Source organism: Biomphalaria glabrata, chromosome 13, assembly GCF_947242115.1.
Source record: "Biomphalaria glabrata chromosome 13, xgBioGlab47.1, whole genome shotgun sequence".
Classification (NCBI taxonomy): Eukaryota; Metazoa; Mollusca; class Gastropoda; family Planorbidae; genus Biomphalaria; species Biomphalaria glabrata.
In genome coordinates this window covers 20,817,195-20,845,024 of record NC_074723.1, presented here as the reverse complement: position 1 = coordinate 20,845,024, position 27,830 = coordinate 20,817,195, and the positions used below count along the sequence as shown (strand labels likewise).

At 37.8% G+C, this 27,830-nt stretch overlaps 1 protein-coding gene across 2 annotated transcripts; it reads left to right on the top strand.

The window, feature by feature from the left end:
- Positions 1–2,500: 2,500 nt before the first annotated feature.
- LOC106057438 (alpha-1A adrenergic receptor-like) lies at positions 2,501–27,449 on the top strand. Of its 2 annotated transcripts, none has more exons than XM_056009158.1 (10): positions 2,501–3,331; positions 6,573–6,646; positions 7,316–7,396; positions 8,638–8,822; positions 10,471–10,681; positions 13,009–13,194; positions 14,100–14,368; positions 15,587–15,811; positions 19,526–19,684; positions 26,973–27,449. In XM_056009158.1, exons 1-10 carry the CDS (start codon positions 3,277–3,279, stop codon positions 27,139–27,141), a joined length of 1,614 nt encoding a protein of 537 aa, XP_055865133.1. In that variant the 5' UTR covers positions 2,501–3,276; the 3' UTR covers positions 27,142–27,449. The 2 variants fall into 2 exon arrangements, with proteins under 2 accessions (XP_055865133.1, XP_055865132.1); XM_056009157.1 differs by having other exon boundaries at positions 2,502–3,331; positions 10,462–10,681.
- Positions 27,450–27,830: the final 381 nt, after the last annotated feature.

The following is a 27,830-nucleotide window of genomic DNA, read 5'->3' as shown; positions in this document are numbered from 1 at the left end:
GGCTATGAACTACAAACTGTCAATAGGTACAATCCGATCTCCCGCTATACATACATGCGGGGTCAATGTAGGGCCAAAGGGTTTATTATCATATATTAGTTGGCAGGCTAATGTTATTATTATTAGTCTAACATAGTTACTATTCTTACGTAATCAATAAGCTGATTATAACGAAGATATAATTCCTAAAGAATGGGATTGAATATAATTGCTGGTTAACTTTGGACAAAGGGGCTAGTGAATAGCCAATCTGACTTTCGATTGAAAAGATTAAATTGTAATAAATAACACTAAACACTGCTTAGTAAATCTTGATTTTACAAAGCTTATATCAACTCACAATGTCTGTCTGTCTGGTACAAAGTGTGTACACGTTATTTTTCCCACTCCCATTTTCGGATCAAGTTGAAACTTCTCACAATTATTCATTAACATGGACAAGGCATGAATCAATAATAACAAAAAGTAACCAGTTAGACAAATAATTACTGGCAATTCCCTTATTTGTTTAATAGCAACAAGGGAAAGTAATATTTATAATTTCACGGAACTAAATTTGCTGCCTTTAGCCCTCTTAAATAATTGTTAACGCTATTTTAACCTCAAGCTTTCTATAATAAAGTTAATACTTTAAATAAAAATTATTTATTGTACCGTAAAAAAACAAAACAAGAAGCAATAAGAAGATACTCAATCAATTAATTATTGGTAATTATTTATTTTGTTTGATATTGAATAAGGGAAATAACTTACATTATAAGTAGATATAGTTTTAAGGACGAAGTTCTTCCCCTTTAGATAAGCTTTTTTTTAAACGGAGATACAAACTTTGCAAGGTGAAAAATATCATAAAATCGGATTTTTTTTCCCTAGTTTTTGTACTATAAACATGACTGACGAACGGACGGACGGACAGACGAGCGATCAAAACTAATAGCTGTTTTACACTTTCTGAGTCACTAAAATGGTATGCATTATTAGGTAGAATAACTAAGTATTTTAGTATTCAACATGTTTGTTAGAAAGCTTTTAGAGAAGAACGAATACATATTATCTTTTAACAATATACACATATTATCTTTATAACAATATACACATATTATCTTTATAACAATAGACTAGTTATACAATTACACTGACGTTATAGTGAACCAACTATTTTTTTCTCATAATGAAAAACACTGCAAAGGGAGACTATAACCATATTGAATACATTTAAAGTAAACTGCTATTACCTCCCTTATAAAAAAAAAAAAAAGCATATTGACACATTTTTTTGGGGGGAAAAGGTAAACTCCTGAAAATTGGGGGGGGGGGGGCGATGGTAGTGCGAAGGGCGGTTGGGGGGGGGGGGCAATGAGCAGAATGGGTGCGGTAGGGGGGTGCGATGGGCACATCAGGGGCAGGCAGTTATGTTATTGGGTCAACGACTCAGAGATGTTAATAGAAACTGGGGGTGCGCTGAGAAAACCATGAATAAACAATTTCTTCAAAGTTAACTCTAACAAAGTAAAATTAGACAAAGTATAAGTAGCTTGTTTCTTAGCTCATAAAATGCACTAGTAGTATCAGAGATTGTCTTATGGAGTTAGGGAATTTAATTTCTATATTTTCTTTGAAAAGCAGAAATTGAATCTCTTTGGCTTTCAGTTACGCGCATAAATGTTTATTACGTAAACAAGCTAAAAAATAGTTAAAAAAAATAAATAAATCATAGTTTATTTAATCTACGGACTACAATATACTAGTACATAGGGATATGTATCATCTTAATATGAAACTATTACTTGTTTAAACTTACAGTAAACGTTTAAAACATAATAACTTAGCGTTTGTTTGTATAACAGTGAAATCATTGAAAATGGCCAAGAGCGAAATTCGCCAGTATTCGGTGTTCGTACTTAGTTATCTTTCCTTGGGTTATTATTAAATATCCACCAGATAAATCTATGCCAATGTGTCTCTACTTTACAACAGAACATTTTCAAATGTAACCAAGGAACAAAGACGGCTGCACGTACCTATATGTCTGCATGGTCGTATGGTAGGCGCTCGTGAAAGGCGGTCGGTTTTATTGAAGATCGTGGCTTCGACGCCATCTCTCCACCCTTAGTTTATTATCACCATGCTGAGCACCCCTTACACACACCCAATGGAACGATCCATACATTATTGTTCACAATGTTATATGAAGTCTAGTGTACCTTTCTTTTTTTTTTTTTTGTTGCCATTTTTATAGTTTTAATAAACTTATTTGTAATAGGAAATAAATAATTAAAAATACAAATGTATCTATTAGCGGTAATAAAACAGAGTTGATATGAAGATGAGCTGAGGTCAATAGAAAACTTCTTAGTTTAGTTTAATAATGTTGTCAATTAGTTAGAATTAGATCTAGACCTAAACTATGTAGATCTGGTCTATCATTTACAAATATAAACGGAAATATGACGTCAACAATTTATGATGTTTTGCTACAACAATAGTTCTGATCTCTCTTTATACATTAGACTTATCTGGAAATGATGTCTGTGCATTTAGAAAACTAGATCTAGAGATTTATCTGCAAGTTATTAGAAATTATAATAGGTCTACGAGTTAAGGTTTACATCTTCCAGCTTATAAAACATATTTATGTCACGCGGATATAACTGTGTATTATAGAATTATAGGCTAGTGTAATAATAATAATAAGGCTTGTCTTCGAGTCCGAAGATTAATGAGGAGTGCAGTATTTCCCGTGGCTACGCAGCTCCATGGAAAACACTAGGAATTTTTTAAAACTTTTTTTTTTATTATGATGGTCGATTTATCGTCCTTGACATTTCTTAGTTGAACTTGATCTCCAATACTATTGCTTGGCATTAAATAGATAAAACCATAACATTGAGTGTTGACCTGTATATCTAGACCTAAAAAACAAAACATAACTCGAGAACGAAATGAAGCAGTAAGCCCATAGCCCCATATGCCTACTCCATCTTTTCAATTGCTGCTTTTGACGATTTGTTTCTTACACATTTCACGTTCTCCTGATTTTTTACTTTTAAAGAAAAACAATGGTCTCTTAGAAATCAACATGGCGTTGGCGCTACTTTCTAATAGTCAACTATATTTACACAGCCAGACCTCGAATCCCTCCGGCCAAAAGGAAGAAAGGACTTAAAGTAAAGAGATAGTCCCAAGGGGTCAGCCTGGAAGTGGACGCGTTGCCTCGAAAACAAAGACTCACGTTTCACGTAGACTTTTTTCTATTTTGTCGATTCTTTGTATTGGATGGAGAATACGACTCTTGAAGGAACTGCTGGATTCAATCTGACTAACTCTACAAGCAAGTAACATGTTTGATGTGCTACTTTATACTTTGAAATATCTAAACTACTAGACTATCCAATGATGCTGCTACTAAAACCGTTGTCAAATATTTGTATATAGCTTAAGTGCTAAGCGAAAAGTATGGCCACGTTTCATATGTACTTGTTACTGTACATGTTTCACTTTCTTCATAACAGGGTCGGCCCTGACGTCTTACGTTCCTTATTATGGGAGGGAGTATTAGAGAATCAAGTACTATTTTTTTTTTTAAAGAAAGAATCGGTTAATGCTACTGTAGCCACCCAGCTCTAATGGGTGCCTGACATTAGTTGGGGAAAAGTAAAGGTGATTGGTCGTTGTGCTGGCCACATGACACTCTCGTTAACCGTGGGCCACAGATCGCAAGATCTGAAAGAGGTACTTTAATTTAATTTTTTTACTATGGATCTATTGATATACTCGAAATACTTATCTTATATATTACGGACGTCACTTCAAAAGAAAATAAAAGAAGATAACTACTTAATACGCATTTCATGTGTTAATTTAATCATGCTTGTTAATCAATAGCTTAAACTCTGCTAAGTTGTTGGATTTCCTGGCTGATTCAGGCAACCCATTCCATTCTCTAATGACGTTAGGGAAGAAGGGAAACTTGTGCGAATTAGTTCTAGCGTATGGAATAATAAATGTCTTTGTGCCTGAGTATCTCACTATATCTTTAGAACGAAATAGACTATGAAATAATTAAAGTATCGTCAACTCCGGTTTACTTTTACAATCATCGTCAACGTAATGGTTTTAAAAGAATCTTTCACTTCTCTCACAATTTCCCAATGTATTTCCCAATAGAGGCTATGACAATCATGGGCGTAGCCAGGATTATTTTTCGGGGGAAGGGGGGTTTGCCCCCCCGCCCCAAGAAAAAAATATATTTATATGTATGTATGTGTGTGTGTGTATATAATCTTTATTACATTCTGACCCATCATTCTTTAGAAAGACGCTTATTGTGCCCTAGAATAGGTTCTTCCTGGAGTTAGTGGGAAAATTGTAGTAGACTTCCCGCTTTTGGCAGCAAGGGGTCTAGGGGAGCTCTAGGAGCCCCGCCGCCAAGCACTATTTCTGATATTGAAAGCCAACAAAATGCATATTCTGAGGTATCTACAGTGCATTTTCCTGCTATTTAAAAGTTTTATTTCAAAAACCTAATGTGCTATTCTTACTGACTTAGACCCTCCCGCGCCGTTCGGCGCATTCGCCGTCAAGCTGTTTCCACAAAAATCTGTTACTGGTAATGTCTAAAGGCCTCTTCCCACCTGCTCTGAGGACCTCCATGAATGTGTGGCGCCAATTTGTACTAGGATGTCATCGCAACTCTTCTTATGTGTAATTCATTTTGTCGGAGAACATGTCCCGCAAACCTCATGCGACGCTCTGTCACAATCTTACTAAAGGGTCGACTCCCAGTTCGGCATAGGATTTCCTTGATTTACACCCGATCTCTATAACTGACTCCTAAAATCTGTCTTAGCCATCTTTGTTGAGCCTCATTTAGTCTTTTTCAATTTAGGCAGATGACTATTCACTGCACTTTATTAAATGAGCCCCGCCACTGGTAGAAATGTGTAACCTCTCTTGAATACGCTCTTGGAATTAAGTGACTGTAGTTTGCTTTAGATTTTATATCGAAAAGTCAAGTTTTATCGTCAAAATCATCTGTTGGGGGTTTTATACTAAAAAATCTCTTGAGTTATGTTGTTGTTTTTTTAATTCAAAACCCCATTTAGCAACGCTCATAGAATTTAGTAACTGTAGTTTGCTTTAGAATAATATTGAAGATAGAGGTTTTCCACCTCAAAACGCTCTGTAGGGGGATTTTAGACTCAAAATCATCAGGAGGGGTTTTAAACTTTAAAAAAGCCATCTGTAGGAGAGGGATTTAAACTCAAAACCCTCAATTGTCTTGGCTACGCTCAAATAATTTTAGTGTGTAATTTGCTTTTTTTATATTGAAGATGTATTTTTTAGCATCAAACCACTCTGAGGGGGGTTTAAACTCAAAACTTCTTTTGGCAACGCTCATAGCATTTTGAGTTCGTAATTTGCCTTTTTCTTACATTGAAGATGTATTTTTTAGCTTCAAACCCCGCTTGCGGAGGGTTTAAACCAAAAACCCCTTTGGCTACGCTCATAGATTTCTGAGTTTGTAATTTTCTTTTTTTTATATTGAAAAGGTATTTTTTAGCTTCAAACTCCACTGGAGGGGAGTTTAAACCTAAAACCCCTTTGGCTAAGCTCGTAGATTTCTGAGTTTGTAATTTTCTTTTTTTTTATATTGAACAGGTATTTTTACCTTCAAACCTCGCTGACGGGGGGTTTAAACTCAAAACTGAGTCAAAACCCATTTAGCTACGCTCATAAAATTTTGAACGCGTAATTTACGTTTTTTTTATACCGGTTATTGAAGAGTTATTTTTTAGCTTCAAACCCTATTATACTGAAGTTGGGGTGGGGGTTAACTCAAAACCACTTTGGCTACGCTCATAGAATTTTGAGTGTGTAATTTTCTTTTTTTTATATTGAAGAGGGGGTTTATCGTAAATTTTGTAGAGGGTTTAAAAATCAAAATCTTCCTTACCTGTGCTCTTGAAATTTGGGATATTGTCGTTTGCATTTTTTTTTGTTTTGTGTTATAGAAGAGGGGAATTTACTGCGAAAACCCCTGGTGGGGGGGGGGGGTGGTTAAACTCAAACCCCCCTTGTAGGGGTTTTTAAACTCGAACCCCCCTGTAGGGGGTTTTAATCTAAAACCCCCCTGGTAGGGGTTTTAAACTCAAAACCTCCTTTGCTGTGCTAGGGCAAGTGATAGTTTAGTATTAAAATCTCACATAAAATAGACAAAATCAAAGCAAAAAATCAGTCACTAAATTCCGATCACCCCCCTTGCGGGGGGGGGGTTCATTTCGGGGGGGGGGTGAACCCCAACACCCCCCCCCCCTGGCTACGCCCATGATGACAATACAGGCTTCTATTTAAAATATAAATAGTGTTTTATGAAGGAAATAACTTCACATACTCAAAGCAATAATTTTATTCCTCGTTCTCCGTCAAATGGTCTAGGCTGTTTGAGATAAGCACACTCACAGATACAGAGAGAGAGAGAGAGAGAGAGATATTTACAATTATTTAAGCTGTTGCTCTCGACTATTACGAGACGGCAGAAGAATTGTATTCTTGTTGTCTGTCTGTTTCAGCTCCTGCCACAACATGGAGTGTAACATTGACTGCGTATCTTTGGATTTTACTACGCGAAGTTCTTATTATATTGGTAGGTTTCTAGATACTTTTTGTTTCCTAGTTGTGTCTATGTGTATGAGTTTTAGTTAGGTGAGTTGATGTGAGTGTATTGACTATCTGATAGTTTTTTGAGAGAAGAAGTGAGTGAATGAGAGAGAGAGAGAGAGTGAGAGAGAAAGAGAGTGAGAGAGAGCATTAAAAAAGGAATAAGTGACCCGTACATTAACAAGAGAAAATCAATAAGTTATACCAAATTCTTATAAATGCCTTCTTTAGTGTATACATTTTTTTCTTACAGAAAAATAAACATATCATCTCTCCTATACATAGACATGTTTGCATTAGAATATGCAAATTTTGATACCAAAAATTAAAACCATCAAGTTATTAAATCTTAATTCAAAAATATATGTAGAAATATATAACACTGAAAGGAAATCCACCGTATCGAGGAACTGTGTGAGTCATTGTCACAAATTGATGAGGATTTCTGTTATTCCCGCCAAGTGCTATATACTCGACCTCTCGATCTATGTGGAATTACCGAAAAGGCCCTTTTGTTTCCCCGCTGACTTATCCATTTCCTTTCTTTTAATGTTTACACCTGGAGACACTTTTGAGATTCGAAAATGTGTCCAGTGTCATGCTAAATATAATAGAAACCCCCCAAAAATATTATTTTTTTTTTTGTAACTTCCAGACTGGCTTTCTGACAATTTTCGGGGTAATTATCAATTTACTAGTCATCATTCTGTATTCTATGAACTCTATCAGAAATTCGGTAAGCAAAGATTTTTATAACTTTTTGTCTCATTCATCCATCATTCCAATTACATACATATGTGTTATGAGTGTGTATGTCTGAGCAAAGGCGTCACTATGTAGGTGAGAAGGTGCGGGTTTCACCGGGTGACTCCCAAAATGGGGGAAACACGTAAGTGAAATAAATATTTTTTAAATGCACTTTCGCAGACTTCAAAATCCAGGCTCGTCAGTCCGTCTGGTTCATGCCACCTGATAACGAAAGTAGCCTAATTCTGTTTGTTTTTTTAACAAAGTCGATGGCTAGCAGAAAGAGAAAAGAAGGGGGGGGGGGGTGAGATACGTATTTGTCTCTAACCCGTTTCGACGTTGAAGAGCTGCATTATCCCATCATTCGCTTCAACATATCAGCTTGACTTGTAGTACAGATTTCCTAGAATCTTGACAAATTGTCGCCACATTCCCTTGTTATTTCTCAGAAAGATTCGCGACGTAAGCTACCAAACGCTTTTTTTTTTTTTAATCCACAAAACTGATCAACAGCCTCAGTTCTTATTCCAGGCTCTCGAGAGGATGATTCTAGGAACGAAACTCTGTTCAGTGCGTGATCTCATCTTCGGAAGCATTAAAAAAATACACACTAGTATAATGTATAACAGTTTCCTTGAGGAGGTTTTAAAATAACTTTAAGGAAAGTTTCTCAACTCGATGTTTTTTGACATGTTTCGGATGTTCCTTCAGAGTTGAGGATAGTTCACTTCCTAGTCCAAACCTTCCGCAGGAAGAAGGGGGATGGGAGCGGGCAGGATTCAAACCCTCGACCATCGATAAATCCCAACGACAATCCAGCGCCCAAACCGCACGACCAGGCAGCCATCCATAGATGTTTTTAATTTCAATAATTGTACATGTTTAATTTATGTAATAACTATGGACAACCGTTTCCTTGAGGAGGACTTTGATAACTTTTAATTAAGAACAATTTTTCAAGTTACTTTTTTTTCTAATTTCAATAATTTTACATTTTTCATCTGAGCAATAACTTTTTATTAAACAACGAAATTTTAAAACAGAACAAACAATTATTTTCCAGTGTAGGCAGTTTAGACCAATAGCTCGTTGCCACGTCACAGGTCTGTTCGACGTGGTAACGAGCTATTGGTCTATACTGCCCACAGGTTGTCCCGTTGTTCCGTTCAGTGTTGAAGCCTTCTCTAACGACTAGTCTTGGTTACACCCGATGTTTCTTAACCTTGACAGATTCACAACTGGAACGTCCTCCAGCTGGCCGTGTGTGACCTTCTGTCTTGTGTCTTTGTCTTGCTGCCCTTTCACCTTGAACTCTACGACATCTCCTTGCTGACGCATTTCCGGTTGTGCCGCGTGATGCGATACCTTCACTACAGCTTTGGGCTGGAGAGCTCTTTCCTTGTCATCATCATCAGGTAAAGCAGGTTTTAAACTGGTCACGGTATTAGAGCCTTCGATCACTGAGTGGAAGGTAAAAAATTTTGACTTAATTTTTATCACCCCGTCAGTTTTTCTTTTTTTTTTTTTTATAGCATATATTATTTTGTAGGACGTGTTGTGGAGAGGTGTGAGTGCCGTGTTTCTAATGTAACCATAAGTAAAGTTTGGCGGATGGTTTGGTTGTATTGGCTGACTAGATTCTGATGAAATCACGGGATGGTCTGTCGTAGTAAGTTAGTAAATACTGGTACAAGAGTTAAAGAAGAGGAGAACAAGAGACAGACGTGAGAGACAGAAAGACGTGTATTTTTAGTTAGAGTATCACTTTTTAACTTGTGTTTCGTACACACACATCTATAGTGAATTGAAAGCTGTGTATATTTTAAAATAAAAGTTCTATTCAATTTTGTTTTATAAAGTGAAGTTCATGTTTATTTCATGTTCTACCGGTTTAATGGGGCGGGGACTGAGGGGTTAAGCGATTGGCTTCCACACCAGGTGTAGTAATTAATTATCTTGTTAGATATTTAATAAGAGAAAGAACTTCTACATGTTTGTAAAATGTTTTACTTTTAGGATGTTTCTTCAGAGTTGAAGATAATTTACTTCCTAGTCCAAACCTCCCGCAGGACGACGGGGGATGGGAGCGGGCAGGGTTTGAACCCGGGACCATCTATAAGTTCGATTGACAGTCCAGAGCGCAAACCTCACGAACAGGCAGCCATCCTACATTATTGAGAGATATAGTTGTACGTGCAAAGTTCTTCCCATTAGATATGCTTTGTTATTTTAAAAAAGACCTGTTCTATTTTGCTTGTTTGATTAGTCTCTTTAGTCGATATCTTTGTCCCAGTGAAGTATTAACATGCCAGCAGGTCTTTAGTCGATATCTTTGTCCCAGTGAAGTATTAACATGCCAGCAGGTCTTTAGTCGATATCTTTGTCTCAGTGAAGTATTAACATGTCAGCAGGTCTTTAGTCGATATCTTTGTCTCAGTTAAGTACTAACATGCCAGCAGGTAATAAAAAAACGTAATTACACATGATCAATTGTTAAAGAAGCCCTAAACACTGACCTGTAATGTTACAGCCTGTGGGCAGTTTAGACCAATGGTTCGTTGCCAAGTCACATTTCTATACGACGTGGCAACAAGCTATTCGTCTAAACAGCCCACAGGCTGTGACGTTGCAGGTCATTGTTCAAGCCTTGTGTAAAAAATGATCTCGAATCAGGCCACTAATGGTTGCAGTATAAAAAAGTTTAATTATTGTTTTGTCAATTTTGAATTTTGCTAGCTTCCTGCGAAAGAAAAGTTGCACAAACTCTTTTCGTCTCAGTGTCATGTGACAGTGGCGTAGAAAATTCCCCCGGGCCACCACTTGAGGGAGGGGGGCCTAAATTAGTTTTTTTACGTTAAAAATTAAATATTACGCAAAATGCAGTCAAGCCCCCCCCCCTCCGAGCCCCCCAAACGATGGAAAATTCCTAGCTACGCCCCTGGTCATGTGACCTGTTACGTGTTGCCTGGAGGCGATGAGTTTCTAAAACTTTATTCTTGTTTCCATTTGGAGAATACATGTTGACCTTAATGTCTCGTCTACAACTTCTTTCAGTTTTGACAGGTTACTCATGGTCCTATTCGGGAAGAAGTATCGAAAAATCTGCACGAAATCTGTATCCAAATTCATGACATTCCTGTCGTGGTGCACGGTGGCAGCCATGGTGACTCCTCTGGTAGTTGTAGACGTCCGCCATGGCCGTGTCATGGAGCAGAACAACTACAGCTGTCTACACTTCACTGGCGACAGACAAGACGCACTGAAATACGCTTATGTGAGACTATTTGTTTTCAAGTGTGTCTCTGAAATGATTTGTGTGTCTGTGTTAAATGATTTATCTACTAGGGAAATGTTTTAGAAGTAGGAAAACAGACATCCACTTCAGCTTCACCCCTTAGTCTGTTGGATCGTTGGAGAACTACACAAGATTTGTTGACTGTCTTTCTCCATTCCTCTCTTTTTTTTTTTGCTTTGGATAGAATCTCTTTCAATGCCAGGCCTGTCCATTCTTTTATGTTGTCTTCCCATCGCTTTCACTGTCTGCCTGGGTCTGTTCTCTGAAGGAAGGTCTTTGCAAGCCATGATGGCCTTGTTATATGGCCATAGAGTTTTACTTTGCGTTTAGTGTCAAAGTGCTTTACTAATCATGTCTTTAATCTGTTCGTTTGTGATACGAATTTGTATTTGATACCTAGGATATGTCTGTAGCATCTCAATTCCGTTGCTAGGATCCTCTTCCCTAGTTATACAGTCAGTGTCCAAGATTTGCAAGCTTAAAAGGGAGCGCATCAGACTGATTTTGGTGTCAAAGGATATGTCTTTGTCTTTCCAGATCGTTTCGAATTTCAAGTGCTGCTGCAGACTGTACAATTCTGGCCAGTAGCTCAGGTTTAGTTTCTTTATCTGAAACATTAGCTCCGACATATTTATAACTATTGACACTTGTTAGCTTTTACCTACAATACTGATGTCCCTTTGAATTTTTTCGGCATCTATTTGGAGACCCTATGTTGCGGAAGTCTTGTCTATGTGCATCAACCAGTCAGCTAGTTTCTCTTCTGTCCCCGCGAGACCATCTATTTGGATACACTATGTTGCGGAAGTCTTGTCTATGTGCATCAACCAGTCAGCTAGTTTCTCTTCTGTCCCCGCGATCCATCTATTTGGATACCCTATGTTGCGGAATTCTTGTCTATGTGCATCAACCAGTCAGCTAGTTTCTCTTCTGTCCCCGCGAGACCATCTATTAAGTAATTCTTCTTTTCCAATGCTTACAGTATCTTCATAGCTCTGGAGAGCATCGTCCATTATCCTTTCGAGGAAGATATTGAAAAATGTTGGTGAAAGTAGGCAGCCTTGTCATACTTCAACTGTGATTTTAAACCAGTCCCAAGCATTACTGTTGAAGTACACCGCACTAATGACCTCCTTGTAGAGGTTCTGGATTACTTTTATAATGTTTTTATTTATGTTGTACTTTTCATTGTTGCCCAGAGTACTCCATGCCATACTCTGCTGAAAGCTTTTTTGAACTCAATAAAGACATGGAAAAGATTCTCTTGGTATTAGATGTATTTCTCACTGAGTATTCTGAGGTTTAGGATTTGTTCTGTTGTGCTGAGACTTTGTCCAAAACCCGCTTGTTCTTCTGATATAATTTTGTCTGCTATCGGTTTTAGCTGATTTAATAAATTTTTTAACAGGACTTTGGTGGGATGGGGGCGCAGTGGCTGAGTTGTTAAGCACTTGGCTTCCGAATCTGGAGTCCTGGATTCGAATCTCGATGAAGACCGGTGTCAGGGTTCAAAATTATATATATATACGCTTCTGCTCTGCTCTGCTTGTCTCTTGTCTTGTTGTGTTACTTAACTTGGCTCACTAGGGGTTTCTTGAATATTAAATAATACTTGCTTGGTACTTTCTTGGTTACTCAATTATAATTTAATACTTGCTTAACTCAAATACGAACACTTAATATACATCAACTCTAACTCCTTATATTCACGAATATCGATAATACTTTAATACTTAATAAAGCACACAATTATATCACTCTTATGAAATACACAAAACACCAGTCCATCAACTTATAAATATATAAATGCATAAATACCAATCCAGGAAGTAAACGTCCAATCTTCCTGGACCGGGAGCAAGACCTTACTGACTTAACACATTCTCTCGCACATTCAACGAAGACTTAATCACTCAGTTCACAACACGTGCAACACTTCGCATTCATAACAAGGGGATATAACAATCACACCAAAATATTAAACTAACATTCATTCTCGCCATACCTCTCCCTGACAACAGGGATTTTGAATTTCGGGATTTTCAGGGCGGCTCTGAGTCCACCCAACTCTACTGGATACCTGACCTTAGTTTGGCAAAGTAAAGGCGATTGGACGTTGTGCTGTCTCGTTAACCGTTATCGAAAGAAACGTCTGCCTTAACATCTGTCCTGGAATGATGGTGCGGAAAACAGTTTTGAACTAGGGAAAAGGGACATAAATGTAGTTTTTTATCGAAGCTATAAAAATTATTTCATCTACCTCTCTTGAAATATTTCATTATTACTTTTTTTTTTTAATTCAACAGGTTGTGATCACCATAGTCTTCACATTGTTAATGCTGTGTATTACATTAAGTATTTACTGGGCACTGACTCGAGCCCGGCCTCAGTTTATGGTCAGAAAAAGTATAATATCAAAGAGTGGTCACCTGATAGGAACAGCTCACGGCCTTAAGCCAATGGTCCCCAGATCCAAAAGTATAGGCTTTACTGTGAGTATTTACTCATTGAATAAACATTTTAGAATGTTTAGCATAGGCATTGTCAGAAGCGTAACTGAGGAGAAGTACGGCGGCACCAGGTAACACCCACAAAAGGGCGACATCCTATTTGAACACAAATCGCACCTAGTTTTCTTCTTGAAACTGTCAAGTAGCTTCGAGCCTTCGAATCTTAGAACTCTAGGTAGGACAGCAAAAGGGAACAAGAGCTCCATCTCACAGGACTATAGAGTTGAAGCTAGGTGCTGAAACAAATGATACATACATATATTAAACATAAATGAATAACAGCACCAGGGACCAAGTTTTTAAGAGAGAAAGCAGTGAATTAAAATGCTACGACCGAGGCTTGAACCTGTGACTCTGGATTCGACACCACCGCCTAGCGATAATGTACCAAGCGAAACTAACCTCTAGTCTAGACCATCGGAATGTCCAAAAAAGATTCTTCTGATCCGGAGTCATTTCGCCCGTATGCAAATTACCACCCCAGTGGTCAAAGGTCACAAGCCCCAGCTAGCCCTCCCCCACCCTCGCAGCATCCGTTCACCAACAACTTCAATAGAACCACAGGTTCGAGCCTCGGTCGGCGCATGCCCTTATTTTCGTCCTGTTGACTTAATCGTCTTCTCGAACGACCGTTTTCACCTCATTAGTATGTTTCTGTCTAAGGGCACCATGAGCGTAAATGAAATGGCTAATAGCTAGTGTTAATGGCGTCATTTCGGATGTTCCTTTACCTTTGAAGATAATAATATCCTAGCCCAAACCCGCCACAGGACGACAGCGGACAGGGTTCAATTCCAGAAAAAATAAGATAATTGAATGAAGGACACTTCAGAGCGCATACCACTTCATCAGGCAGCCTAACGTTATTTCCTTATCTTTACTCACAGCTTGCTCACCGGCAAAACTCGTCCTTGACGACACTGGTAGAACGTTCCAAAGAAGTTCACAAGAAGCTACTGTGCAAGTCCCGTCGTCTCATGACGCTCTGGGCTGTCTTCTTCTTCGTGACGTGGACGCCTTACGCCACTGCGCTGTCAGTAGATCTCTGGGTGCCCGATATGGTGCCGCATTTGTGGCTCAAGGGTTTGATGTGGCTCTTCCTCTGCAGGCACGTCCTGCATCCATTTCTCTACGCCAGATATATCACTGCTTTCCAGTGAGTGTTAGGACCATAGTACTAGTTGTTGTATAGTCTTTTCTAGTTGTCATGACCTTCGTAATTGTGTGTAGATAACAGTTAGTAGTTGTGTCATGTCTTTTGTCTTAAGACTGTGGATATAATGTTGATTTGTTGATTGAATGTAAATTGTTGATATGATTTAAACTGCTGATGAAAGGTTAACCTGTTGAAAGAGTGATGAACTGTTGATATAATGTTGAACTGTTGATTGAATTTTGAACTGTTGATATAATGTTGAAGTGTTGGTATAAAGTTTAATGTTGATATAATGTTGAACTGTTGATATAATGTTGAACTGTTAATTAATTTTGAACTGTTGATATAATGTTGAACTGTTGATAAAATGTTGAACTGTTGATTGAAAGTTACATTGTTGATATGATATTATGTTAAATCAAATAAATTGTTTACATAATAAAATATATCATTCATCAAGTCGAGACATTCAACATTCACAGAAATAAAAGTTCTCAGCGCACTTTGGTAATCAACAGTTTACTTTCGCCAGATTGACTATATTCTTCAATCTGATATAGTGTTGTTTCACTGTATTTATAATGTGTGTCTTGACGTCCCAGTCATCGCACGGCTTCTTTTATTAGACAAGACCGAAAGGTTACGCATGTGCAGAACTTAAAATCTTTCGAACCCTACATCTATTAGATCTAATTCAAGTCTAAGATGATAAATCTATCCTTTGCCAAGATAGTTTTATAATGTAGCACATAAATAATACTAAATATAGTCCATTTATTTCATATTTTAATCAAACTAACCTTCATATGTGTTTTTCTAAAGCATTTTTACATACATTCGTTCGCTATAGCTGCGACTAAGCACAATAGCTCGATATCGCGCGCTTCTTACATTAGACACAACCGAAAGGTCACGCATGCGCCGAGCAGAAACTTACAAGTCTTAATTAGGTCGATTAGCTATTTTTTTTAGCTCCATTCATAATATTTTTTTTATATTCACGCATTCCCTATGCTTCTAACATTGTTATTTGACTAGTTCTATTAATATATTGAAATATTGAAAAATTCTGAGGATATTGGGGTGCTGATTCAATGTATTGTTTAGGCATTTGTCAATTCAAAGTTGTCAAGAAATTATGTAAATAATGTGTATCAGCGCTGCACTCCGTTGGAAAACGCCAATATAAACATTTTTCATTTCAATTTGTATCTACAGACGTAGGTTTCAGGAATTTCAGACGAGGCTGGAAAACACGTGGTTTGCGCCATGTTTCTGTAGAAAATGCTGTTGTCTTTTTAGTTTTCTCAAAGAGAATTATAGAGTTAGTTCTATGAAAACCTTCAACGCCTTAAACCAGAGGCTGCGGGAGAATTGCTGTGACGAGAACTCTACAACATCATCATTTCGCGTGGATACACAAAGAGCTATTCACTATTTATGGTGAGTCTTTCTTCATAGAACTACATACATCCACATAGACCTCTTCACTATTTATGGTGAGTCTTTCTTCATAGAACTACATACATCCACATAAACCTCTTCACTATTTATGGTAAGGCTTTCTTCATAGAACTACATACATCCACATAGACCTCTTCACTATTTATGGTGAGTCTTTCTTCATAGAACTACATACATCCACATAGACTTCTTCACTATTTATGGTGAGTCTTTCTTCATAGAACTACATACATCCACATAAACCTCTTCACTATTTATGGTAAGGCTTTCTTCATAGAACTACATACATCCACATAGACCTCTTCACTATTTATGGTGAGTCTTTCTTCATAGAACTACTTAGATACACACAGAGCTATTCACTATTTATGGTGAGTCTTTCTTCATAGAACTACATACATCCACATAGACCTCTTCACTATTTATGGTGAGTCTTTCTTCATAGAACTACATACATCCACATAGACCTCTTCACTATTTATGGTGAGTCTTTCTTCATAGAATTACTTAGATACACACAAATCTCTTCACTATTTATGGTGAGTCTTTCTTCATAGAATTACTTAGATCCACATAGACCTATTCACTATTTATGGTGAGTCTTTCTTCATAGAACTACTTAGATACACACCGAGCACTTCACTATTTATGGTGAGTTTTTCTTCATAGAACTACTTAGATACACACAAATCTCTTCACTATTTATGGTGAGTCTTTCTTCATAGAACTACTTAGATACACACAAATCTCTTCACTATTTATGGTGAGTCTTTCTTCATAGAACTACTTAGATACACACAAATCTCTTCACTATTTATGGTGAGTCTTTCTTCATAGAACTACTTAGATACACACAGAGCACTTCACTATTTATGGTGAGTCTTTCTTCATAGAACTACTTAGATCCACACAAATCTCTTCACTATTTATGGTGAGTCTTTCTTCATAGAACTACTTAGATCCACACAAATCTCTTCACTATTTATGGTGAGTCTTTCTTCATAGAACTACTTAGATACACACAAATCTCTTCACTATTTATGGTGAGTCTTTCTTCATAGAACTACTTAGATACACACAAATCTCTTCACTATTTATGGTGAGTCTTTCTTCATAGAACTACTTAGATACACACAGAGCACTTCACTATTTATGGTGAGTCTTTCTTCATAGAACTACTTAGATCCACACAAATCTCTTCACTATTTATGGTGAGTCTTTCTTCATAGAACTACTTAGATCCACACAAATCTCTTCACTATTTATGGTGAGTCTTTCTTCATAGAATTACTTAGATCCACACAAATCTCTTCACTATTTATGGTGAGTCTTTCTTCATAGAATTACTTAGATCCACATAGACCTATTCACTATTTATGGTGAGTCTTTCTTCATAGAACTACTTAGATACACACCGAGCACTTCACTATTTATGGTGAGTTTTTCTTCATAGAACTACTTAGATACACACAAATCTCTTCACTATTTATGGTGAGTCTTTCTTCATAGAACTACTTAGATCCACACAAATCTCTTCACTATTTATGGTGAGTCTTTCTTCATAGAACTACTTAGATACACACAAATCTCTTCACTATTTATGGTGAGTCTTTCTTCATAGAACTACTTAGATACACACAGAGCACTTCACTATTTATGGTGAGTCTTTCTTCATAGAACTACTTAGATACACACAGAGCTTTGCACTATTTATGCTGATTCTGTTTTGTAGCAATTAGATCAACATAGACATTTATAGACCGAAATGGGATCCAAATAAATCATTAAGATACATGTAGCCAAGTCCATAAATAAACAGGTTTATTCGTCTCACCGCTGTACATTGATACGCGAACTATTTTAATAAATCATACACACAATGTTTTAGCACTTTTCAGCACCGCAGAATCAAATTTCTAATCTGCTTCACAGTTCACTTCTAGGACAAAGCAATTGGATTATTTTGTTAGTAACAGTGAGTTTTCAATATAGAGACCTTGACCTTCGTTCATTCGGTCTATTTATTTAAAATCTCTACAGAAATTCCTATTTTCCTTCTCTTGCGTTCTACTTTCGGTCCCATCATATTGCATTGACATTTCTTCTAATAACTTTGCCTTCTTTTTCTATAAAGATCAGGGGGTTCCTCTGATACTAATGTAAAGATAGAAATGGGTGGTTAAGACGTTTTAATTTTTTTTTGAAATTGTGTCTTATGATCCATTGTCCAAAATATCAACTTCACCTTCACATATTCTTTAGTCTGTTTAGGACGTTGGGGCACCACGCAAGATCTGTCAGCCGTCTTTCTCCATTCCTCTCTGTCTTTTGCCTTGGATAGAATTTCATTCACTGAAAGGCCTGTCCATTCTTTGACATTGTCTTCCCATCACTTTCTCTGTCTTCCTCTTCATCTCCTTCCTGGTACTGTTCACTGAAGGAAGGTTTTTGCGAGCCCCGAGGACCTTATGATGTGAGCATAAAGTTTGAGTTTACTTTTTTGACAGTGGTTAGAAAGTCATCGTGGGGTCCAATTACTGTAATGATCCTGTTTCTAATCTCTTCATTCGTGATGAGGTCTTGGGAAGTGACTGAAAGGCCTGGCCAAGTTGTCCTCCCATCGCTTTCCCTGTCCAAAGTATAAGATATTTATTCATGTAAGGAAAGCCTCTTTTCGACATCAAACACTTGAACGCTTAAATGTATGCCTGCGGACATGTTCAGCATTCGAAATCACCCAAGGATTGAACATACACAAAACACAATAAAATTCAATTTTAAAATTATAAAAGTATTTAACATGAAGCTTGGAACTTGTGGCCGAGTGGTAAAGTGTTTGTCTTCCGAAACGAGGGATCCTGGATTCGAATCTTGTTGAAGACGAATTTTAAATTTGTGGATTTTAAGTACACCCCCTGCGTCCATTCAACTCTAATGGGCACCTAACATTAGATTTACTGACCACATGACAACCTCTTTAACCGTCGGCCATAACTGACTTTTACTATAGATTTATAGACACTTATAGATTTCCTATTGATCACAAGGTCGAAATGGGAACTTTACTTTTTCTTGCATTGGAAACTTATTAACTGAAGTGCTTGCCTATAATTTATAGCTTATTAAATAGAAACTCTCCAAAAGAAAATACTGAAAATAGTCCAAAAACTTGTTATTTCTTATTAACTCTATATCATTCAACAATTTTCGATTTAGCGACTTAGAAGTTTCTAGAAAGCAAAGTGTATATAAACCTCCTGTTTACACATCTCTTGAGACCTCGACACCTAGATAACGTGAACAAAAACTGTTCTCTTACCTGATTGTCTTCCTTCATGAATGAAAACAGGAACTTACAAAATCAAAACGTTAACGAAGAGCACGGAGGCGTGTTGGATGAGTAGTAAAGCGCTTGGCATCCAAACCGGGGATCCAGGGTTTGAATCCTGGTGAAGAATGGGATTTTTACTCTCGGGATCTTTAGGGCACCTCTAGCTCTAATGGGCACCTGACATTAGTTGGGGAAAAGTAATGGCGGTTTTGGTCGTTGTGCTGGCCACATGAAATCCTCATCGTCTTCAGCATAGCTGACAAGATCAGAAAGGGGAATTTTACTTAACGAAGAGTATCTTACTGTAAAAGTTTTACTGTGAAAACCCAAAAGACACACCCTTGATTTATGTTACTTATCAGGCGTGACCCTCGAGTGACCATTCAAAAGAGTAATCAAAAGAGTTTATTACGCTGGAAAAATGTATTACGCTTCAACCACACCATCCATCGAGATTCAACTTTGATTCAGTGGATGATACCTGCCCTGATGACGTCGAGACGATTCTCTCGTTCAGACAGGTTAGTGCTCAACCGTTTGCATACGTAAGATAATGTTTGTGACATATTTTACTTTAGAATCATTGTGGTAATTGGTATAGTTATTACAATATACATGGGTCAGACCAGTGGCGTAGCTAGAGTATATGATGCCTGGTGCGGTACCTCATCTTGATGCCCCCCCCCCAAAAAAAAGAAAAACAAAAAAAAAACGAACTAATTAATAACATTGCAAAACCTGTTCAAAATAATATGTATTCATAAATCAAATATTGTTAATGCAAAAAAATCATTTGTACATAAACATACTACAAATGAATTTTACGCGCTTTCTTGCTGGCAAAAGTATCAATAATTTTATCGAAATCCATTTTTTTCCACCAGCTCTTGTTCAATGGACAAAATGGCCAAATTAGTGAGTCATCGTTGATCGCAAATAATTCTTGATCAGTTTAAGTTTGCAAAAACTTCGCATGTAGCGATGCTTACTGCAATAGTCAAAAATATGTGAATCATGATGACGATATTTGGGACTGAATCATCTAGCTGATATTTTTTTATAAATTTCAAGAGCTCAACAGGTCCTTGTTTTGGAAGTTCGGAGGCTTCTGATGAAACTGTGACAAACCGTTGAAGCCTCTTTCGCTCCAGCAGAAATTCGTTTTATCAATGTCGCTAGGAGTACTATCGAGATTGATTTCGACCTGAGGATTTAACAGCTAGGACGATATTCGGGACTGAATCATCTAGCTGATATTTTTTTATAAATTTCAAGAGCTCAACAGGTCCTTGTTTTGGAAGTTCGGAGGCTTCTGATGAAACTGTGACAAACCGTTGAAGCCTCTTTCGCTCCAGCAGAAATTCGTTTTATCAATCTTGCTAGGAGTACTATCGAGATTGATTTCGACCTGAGGATTTAATAGCTGGGAAGGCGACAAAAATTCATATCTATCTGCTACATCATGAAGTTGCTCGAATCGGGTGATTATTTCTTGAACAATCCTGTCCAAGATAGAATAGATTTCCCTTCGTAGCTCTTCTTTGTTTGTAAGTACAGAGTAGTCACTTTTCTCACCAGGCATCTTTTTCTTATGGCCAATACGTTTTTGAGGTTCTGTACTGATTGTCAGATCTGAACACACGCTTTTGGCAAAGGTAATGCTGGCTTTAGCGATGTCCTCTCGATTACTACTTAAAAATGTCTCTAATGTTTTTAGTTTGAGTGAGCAGTCTCGAATAGACAATCCTTGTTTTTGAAGGTAGAATTGCGCATCATTAATTTCAGTTAATACAGGAACTCAGGCGAACTTCAAGTTCCGTCCAAGCAAGCGATGACTGAATGTGAGCTCTGCTGATCTCATGTTTTTCTATTTTCTGTTATAACCTCCACCACTCATTGAATCCATCTTTGGATTTAAATGAAGATGATGAAATCTTAACAAACGTGGCCCCTTTACATTTAAGGAGGGAGAGGGCGGTACTTACGTCCTACGAGCGCTACAAAAGGGGCGTCTCTAGGCTACCCACCACAATCTTAGTGCAACAGTGGAGAGAGAGGAACCGCATAAAAATGCGATCGTTCCTCCACATTGCGGCCAATTTGACTAAATCAGCTGGGCTCTCCACTGATAGAATTCCTATTAGAAGAATTAATACTTGCCCTCCATGGAGGAGAATGCCGGCCCCACAAATAAACATGTCCCTTATAGGGCAAGAGGGAGCCACCAAGTGGCCATACTCCAAAACTTGGCATCAGCTACACTTAAGTCCTACCCATCAGATGCCATTTTCTGCTACACCGATGGGTCGGTAATTAGGGACCCCGATAGATCTGGGTATGGGGCCCTTATAGACTACACAGACTGGACAGAACCAGAGATGCCGATTTCTCCATCTGAGCTTAAAAGGGTTTTGAGGCGCCAGCCAGACTAGTCAGTCTTGAGCACTGTTCATCATTTTGTTTACGTTACAGTATTACAATTAACTAGTTAGTTAAAAAAAAAACTCGTAGAAAACAAAGCTTAGCTTATTTTAAAATATTGACATTACAATATAATTATTTCCAAAATTAAACTATTAAGAATCATAAAGAAATGAATAAACTAAGACAATTGTTTAGAGCTAGAGTTTAGAAATATATTTGTAAATTCAATATCTAGATTAAACCAATGGACTAAACAATGAAGTAAAATAAAGGTTGGCCTATCTTCTTCTTCTTCTTTATATTACAGAGCATCGATCAGTGTAGTAACAACATGTACCGTGTGTCCGAAATAAATGTAGTAAATTAGATTCAAACTGTTCTATAGCTTACATTGTATTGAAGAAATAGTCAAGGAGATGAAACAAAATAGAGACATGACTAGTTTATAAATCGTTAGTTCATGTTTAAAATACAGTAGTTTATGTTTGTTCGTGTCCATACAATTAGTCGTTTTTACTGAAATGCTCAGGGAAATAGGAAATTAATACACGCTGGGAGAATTTTGGTGCCCCTCTCCACTTGGTGCCCTGTGCGGCCCGCACCACCCGCACATTGGTAGCTACGCCACTGGGTCAGACAATACTAAAACAAGAAAAACACTAGAAAATATTTTTTTTTTAAAGTAGGCTTATTTTAAGTGTAGTTGTTTAAATTAGTTTTGATCATTAATAAATCTATGCGATTACAAATGTTCTCACTAATAAGTTTTTTGTTTAGCGCAATCTGATGCTTTTAGCTTTCTCAATACGTTGTGATCCTATCACTTTGTCAGGACCAGTTTGAAAATTGATAAAAGAAAGGAGGTATCTGGATGATCGCTTTTTAAATGCATTTATATATATAAAAAAAGGTTAACTACCTGAATTTGATCTCGAGGGCTAAAGCTTCCTGTGCCAGGTAGTGCTTATGAAAAAAGAAGGTTTTATAGTGTTTTTTTTACTTTAGTTTCAAACTTTTCTCTCTACAAATTATGACGTGGACTAATTCAAGTTATACCACCTTATATGTGAAGTACATTTTCTTTCCCTTGTTCGTGATAACAAACAAAATAATTAATTACTAATAGTTAATTATTAACCAATTGGATAATTTTCTTATTTATTCCTGTTTTGTCAGGTGAAAGAAATAACTGTGCAAAATGTCAGCTTGTTCCGAAATTGGGTGTGGGAGAAATCACGTGCACAAACTTTTGACCAGACAGAGTTGAAATAAGCTTTGTAAAAAAAAACACACAAAAAACGTCTCGCATGTTTATAGAAAAGTTTTGCTTTACATATTTCGAATGTTTCTTCAGAGTTGAAGATCACCAACTTATTACTCCAAACCTCCTGCAGGAGGATAGCTGCGATAAGGGTTTGAACCTGGGACCTGTGAGCTTTAATATCAAAAACGATAACGAAAACGCTTTGTTGGCTAGACATCACATGACCTTTTGTTGGCTAGACATCACATGACTTTTTTGATGGCTAGACATCACATGACTTTTTGATGGCTAGACATCACATGACTTTTTGTTGGCTAGACATCACATGACCTTTTGTTGGCTAGACATCACATGACTTTTTGATGGCTAGACATCACATGACTTTTTGATGGCTAGACATCACATGACTTTTTGTTGGCTAGACATCACATGACCTTTTGTTGGCTAGACATCACATGACCTTTTGTTGGCTAGACATCACATGACTTTTTTGATGGCTAGACATCACATGACTTTTTGATGGCTAGACATCACATGACTTTTTGTTGGCTAGACATCACATGACCTTTTGTTGGCTAGACATCACATGACTTTTTGATGGCTAGACATCACATGACTTTTTGATGGCTAGACATCACATGACTTTTTGTTGGCTAGACATCACATGACCTTTTGTTGGCTAGACATCACATGACTTTTTGTTGGCTAGACATCACATGACCTTTTGTTGGCTAGACATCACATGACTTTTTGTTGGCTAGACATCACATGACCTTTTGTTGGCTAGACATCACATGACTTTTTGTTGGCTAGACATCACATGACTTTTTGTTGGCTAGACATCAAATGACTTTTTGTTGGCTAGACATCACATGACTTTTTGTTGGCTAGACATCACATGACTTTTTGTTGGCTAGACATCACATGTCTTTTTGTTGGCTAGACATCACATGACCTTTTGTTGGCTAGACATCACATGACTTTTTGTTGGATAGACATCACATGACTTTTTGATGGCTAGACATCACATGACCTTTTGATGGCTAGACATCACATGACCTTTTGTTGGCTAGACATCACATGACTTTATGTTGGCTAGACATCACATGACTTTTTGTTGGCTAGACATCACATGACTTTTTGTTGGCTAGACATCACATAACTTTTTGTTGACTGGACATCACATGACTTTTTGTTGACTGGACATCACATGACCTTTTGTTGGCTAGACATCACATGACCTTTTGTTGACTGGATATGACATGACCTTTTGTTGGCTAGACATCACATGACCTTTTGTTGACTGGATATGACATGAACTTTTGTTGGCTAGACATCACACGACCTTTTGTTGGCTAGACATCACATGACCTTTTGTTGACTGGATATGACATGACCTTTTGTTGGCTAGACATCACATGACCTTTTGTTGACTGGATATGACATGACCTTTTGTTGGCTAGACATCACACGACCTTTTGTTGGCTCGACATCACACGTCCTTTTGTTGGCTAGACATCACACGACCTTTTGTTGACTAGACATCACATGACCTTTTGTTGGCTAGACATCACATGACCTTTTGTTGACTGGATATGACGTGACCTTTTGTTGGCTAGACATCACATGACCTTTTGTTGACTGGATATGACATGACCTTTAGTTGGCTAGACATCACACGACCTTTTGTTGGCTAGACATCACATGACCTTTTGTTGACTGGACATCACATGACTTTTTGTTGGCTCGACATCACACGACTTTTTGTTGACTGGACATCACACGACCTTTTGTTGACTGGACATCACACGACCTTTTGTTGGCTAGACATCACATGACCTTTTGTTGGCTAGACATCACATGACCTTTTGTTGACTGGACATCACACGACCTTTTGTTGGCTCGACATCACACGACCTTTTGTTGACTGGACATCACACGACCTTTTGTTGACTGGACATCACACGACCTTTTGTTGGCTAGACATCACATGACTTTTTGTTGGCTCGACATCACACGACCTTTTGTTGGCTAGACATCACATGACCTTTTGTTGACTGGATATGACATGACCTTTTGTTGGCTAGACATCACATGACCTTTTGTTGACTGGATATGACATGACCTTTTGTTGGCTAGACATCACACGACCTTTTGTTGGCTAGACATCACATGACCTTTTGTTGACTGGATATGACATGACCTTTTGTTGGCTAGACATCACATGACCTTTTGTTGACTGGATATGACATGACCTTTTGTTGGCTAGACATCACACGACCTTTTGTTGGCTAGACATCACATGACCTTTAGCGATATGATACCTATTAACATTTGTAATAACTTTGCTGTATAACATTTAGCGCTTGGGCTAGACAAGGACATTAACACTTAAGGTGTTATGGGCACGACATGGCCTAAATTGTGCCAAACGATCGTCACATTAACATTCATAGCAACTTAATGAAGTGGTTATAGGGACACATGCAAATCTCTTTACTCTTTTTAACAGATATCTTATATAGAGCAACATTCATGCTTTTAACATGCTCAGACCGCTATGGTCCAATCGCTTCTATGGATCTATGGACGAGTGGGGGCAGGGTATGTGGTATTAGGGTAAAGGTGTTTCGTGCTGCCTTTAGGTTAACATAGTCGGGTATTGAACTCAAGCCCCCTTGCTAGGTAGTCAAGCAGTCTCTCGATCACACATCCGACTGCGACTGCATGATAGCAATTTGAGCAAAGTTATCCATTCAGGTCAGATGTAAAGGTCAACTGTTTCTGTGGGGCCCACAACGGTTAACGAGGGTGTCATGTGGCCAGCTTAACGACCATTCGTTTTTTATTTTCCCTCCTACTAATGCCAGGTACTAATGTTGGTGGACTCAGAGGAGGCGCCTTAAAGATTACGAAATTAAAAAAGGACCAATTTCATACAGGAATCTCTAAACCTAAAAAAGAAACACCATCTTGAAAAAATTACTCTGGAATCCTCGATACACAAATGAATCTCCACCCTGGGACAAAAGCCCTCTTCCTACTATAAGGGACCATATTGAAAACATAAAAAGAAAATCTGATTACAGACCAACAGAGCTGAAGGAAATAGTGAACTGTTTTCTACATATCAATTATCCTAGCAATCAGTGGATCAGAGTTTACACGGATGGCTCATCCCATAAAGCCACCACAAATGGAGGAGCTGGAATACTTATCGAATGGCCAGATGGAGGAAGACTAGAAAAATCCATTGCAACTGGAGAGCTCTCTGACAGTCACAGAGCAGAAAGGGAAGCACTAGCACTAGCTTCTACCATGCTAGCAAATCATCCAAGTTCCCCACACAGATTGTTTTTCTAACCGATGCGAAAACAACCCTCCAAAGCTTGCAAAACTCTGATTCCTCTTATATTAAAAACCTCCGAACAGCACTTACAAAGCTCAACAACAACAGCAAAAAAACTGTTATTGAATGGATACCAGCTCATATAGAACTAGAATGAAATGAGAAGGCTGACACACTCGCCAAGAGTGGGAGAACTAGCTCACTAATAAATTCTGCACTCTATCCAGAAGAATTTAAGAAATTAATTGTAAATAAAATAAGTGAGAAATGGACGAGCTCTCATCCAAATCACAAGAAAGATGACGCTTACTATAAACTATCACGACAAGACCAAGGTCTAATCTTTCGCCTCAGGACCGGACACAACAGAATGCGACAACACATGTACCGGAAGCTCAAAATTGGAACCAGTGAAATCTGCCCTTGTGGAGTATCACCAGAGAATGCCGACCACGTCCTCCAAAACTGCTCTCTTTACCAAGAGGCCCGTATAAGACATTGGCCCCAAATCACCCCAATAGGAAGAAAACTATATGGAGAGCTCCCTGATTTGGAAACCACTGCGCAGTGTATCTCATGTATTGGTCTAGTCATCTGAACACTCCAACATAACAATGAGAACGAAGAAGAAGAAAAAATATGCCAGTCTTTACCAGGATTCGAGCCCGGGAATCCTTGTACGGAAGCCAAGCGCTCTACCACTCAGCCACCGCGCCTACGAAATAAATTATGTTAATGTATAATGATTTATTTTTTACTTTGTATTTCGCAGTTCTAAATCTAGGTCCAGCAGTACCCCAGTCTCTCTCAGTGAAATCCTCTCCAGGCAGTACACATGCAAGACCTCCTCGCTGTCTTGCGACTCTTTCAGGATCGTGGACGAGAAGGAATACCTGAGTCAGCTGGCGTACTATGATCATATGAAGGAGACAGAGGTGTGACTGAACACTGCAAACTTGGGGCTCGCTTGGAAAGACTTTTGTCTTCACTTTGTGAACATTGACCCTGGGTGTTACGGTACATGCGAAGTCTTGTAAAGACTTTAGAGCATCACAGTAGAAACAACACGACTTCTATTTACAGTAGAAACAACACAACTTCTATTTACAGTAGATTTGTTATGTTCGTGTTGTGTACTACTGACATTCTTATAGATTCCATGAATGTCTACACTGGACTTGTTATAGTCCAGCAGTCTGTAGTTCCATTGTCGACAAGAGAAAATTAAATGTATTGATGACTATTTCTATTTCAAATGTTATTTCTTACTACATGTCACATTATTTATAGAGCCCCCCCCCCCCAAAAGGGAATAACTGCTATTAGTTTAGTGTGGTCTGTCTGTCCGTCCGACTGTCTCGTTTAGATCGCAAAAACTAGAGAAGATATTGAAAATCCAATATTTTCTTAAATTTTTCAATGTTCTGATGACGACAGTTACAAGTTTTTTTTCTGAAAGCGAGACGTTTAAATATGAACATTAACTGTGCAAGCAGTTTTTTTTTCTTCATTAAAATACCTCATTTTCAGAACTATCACTATTAATAGTGAAAACAAGGGAGGCTGATTATTATACGATAAAGTTTTTTACAGTACATTTCAAAAATATTTATGGAAACAGTTTTGTTCT